At 43.3% G+C, this 868-nt stretch overlaps 1 protein-coding gene across 1 annotated transcript in view; it reads right to left on the minus strand.

Annotated features, from left to right (window-relative positions):
• HSPH1 (heat shock protein family H (Hsp110) member 1) overlaps positions 1–868 on the minus strand; it is a 30,484-nt gene that overhangs the window by 15,723 nt on the left and 13,893 nt on the right. Inside the window, exon 8 of the mRNA XM_015405532.1 lies at positions 405–633. Coding sequence (XP_015261018.1) covers positions 405–633 — 229 coding nt within the window. The remainder of the gene's footprint in view (positions 1–404; positions 634–868) is intronic.

Raw genomic sequence — 868 nt, forward strand, 5'->3', positions numbered from 1 at the left:
TCTCGTGGCTCCAAATGCCTGGCTGTCTAGTAAATATGGGATTTTTAAAAAATATATTTTTATTAGTATATTAAGAACAGTATATATACACATAATATATATTTCATTTGACATTACTCGGTACAGTACTACCTATGGTTAACAAATGACACTCTATTCCCCTCCATAAGTTAGTATTTAAAGTCGCAGTAATAGTGCAGAGTGTGCACCTATTCGTATAGCCCGTACAAGACCCCCGTACAGCTTCACATCACCGCAAAACACAATGCTTTTCAATGGAGCCTCTCTCACACATTCAGTTGCAAAGCCCTGTGCTGAGTAGTACACAGATGGGGTATACACATAGGCCAACTGGCTTAAGCCTGAAGTCTGCCTTTGTGAGAGAAATGCTACCACTGACATACCTGCAAAGCACAGCCTCTTGCAACTGCTTCATCTGCATTCAGTGTCGTGCTGACGTCTTTGCTGAAGAACTTCCCAATTTTCTCTTTAACTGCTGGCATGCGTGTGCCGCCACCTACAATCTCAACAGCATGCACATCTTCCACCTTGAGCTGGGTTTGCTCCAGCAGTGATTGGAGGGGAATGTCTATTCTTTTCAAGAGATCAGCACACAATTCTTCAAACTGGGCTCTAGAACAAAACCCCCAGCAAACCAAGTCAGAGGCTTCTTTAGTGTTCAATGACTGCCTTCACTGATCGGACGTATGAGAAACTTTGTCCTGCCGCCATGAACTTGGAACAACATGGAAGCAACTAGTTTGTCAGAAACAGTGTATTCTACTTACTTCAGCCCTAACAATGAACATGGAGGTAGGGCATATAGCCTACAGTATTACATAATTGGGGGGGGGGGGGTTATTCGGTT

The sequence above is a fragment of the Gekko japonicus genome, unplaced genomic scaffold (assembly GCF_001447785.1).
Source record: "Gekko japonicus isolate JY-2015 unplaced genomic scaffold, Gekko_japonicus_V1.1 scaffold2615, whole genome shotgun sequence".
In the NCBI taxonomy this organism is placed as follows: domain Eukaryota; kingdom Metazoa; phylum Chordata; class Lepidosauria; order Squamata; family Gekkonidae; genus Gekko; species Gekko japonicus.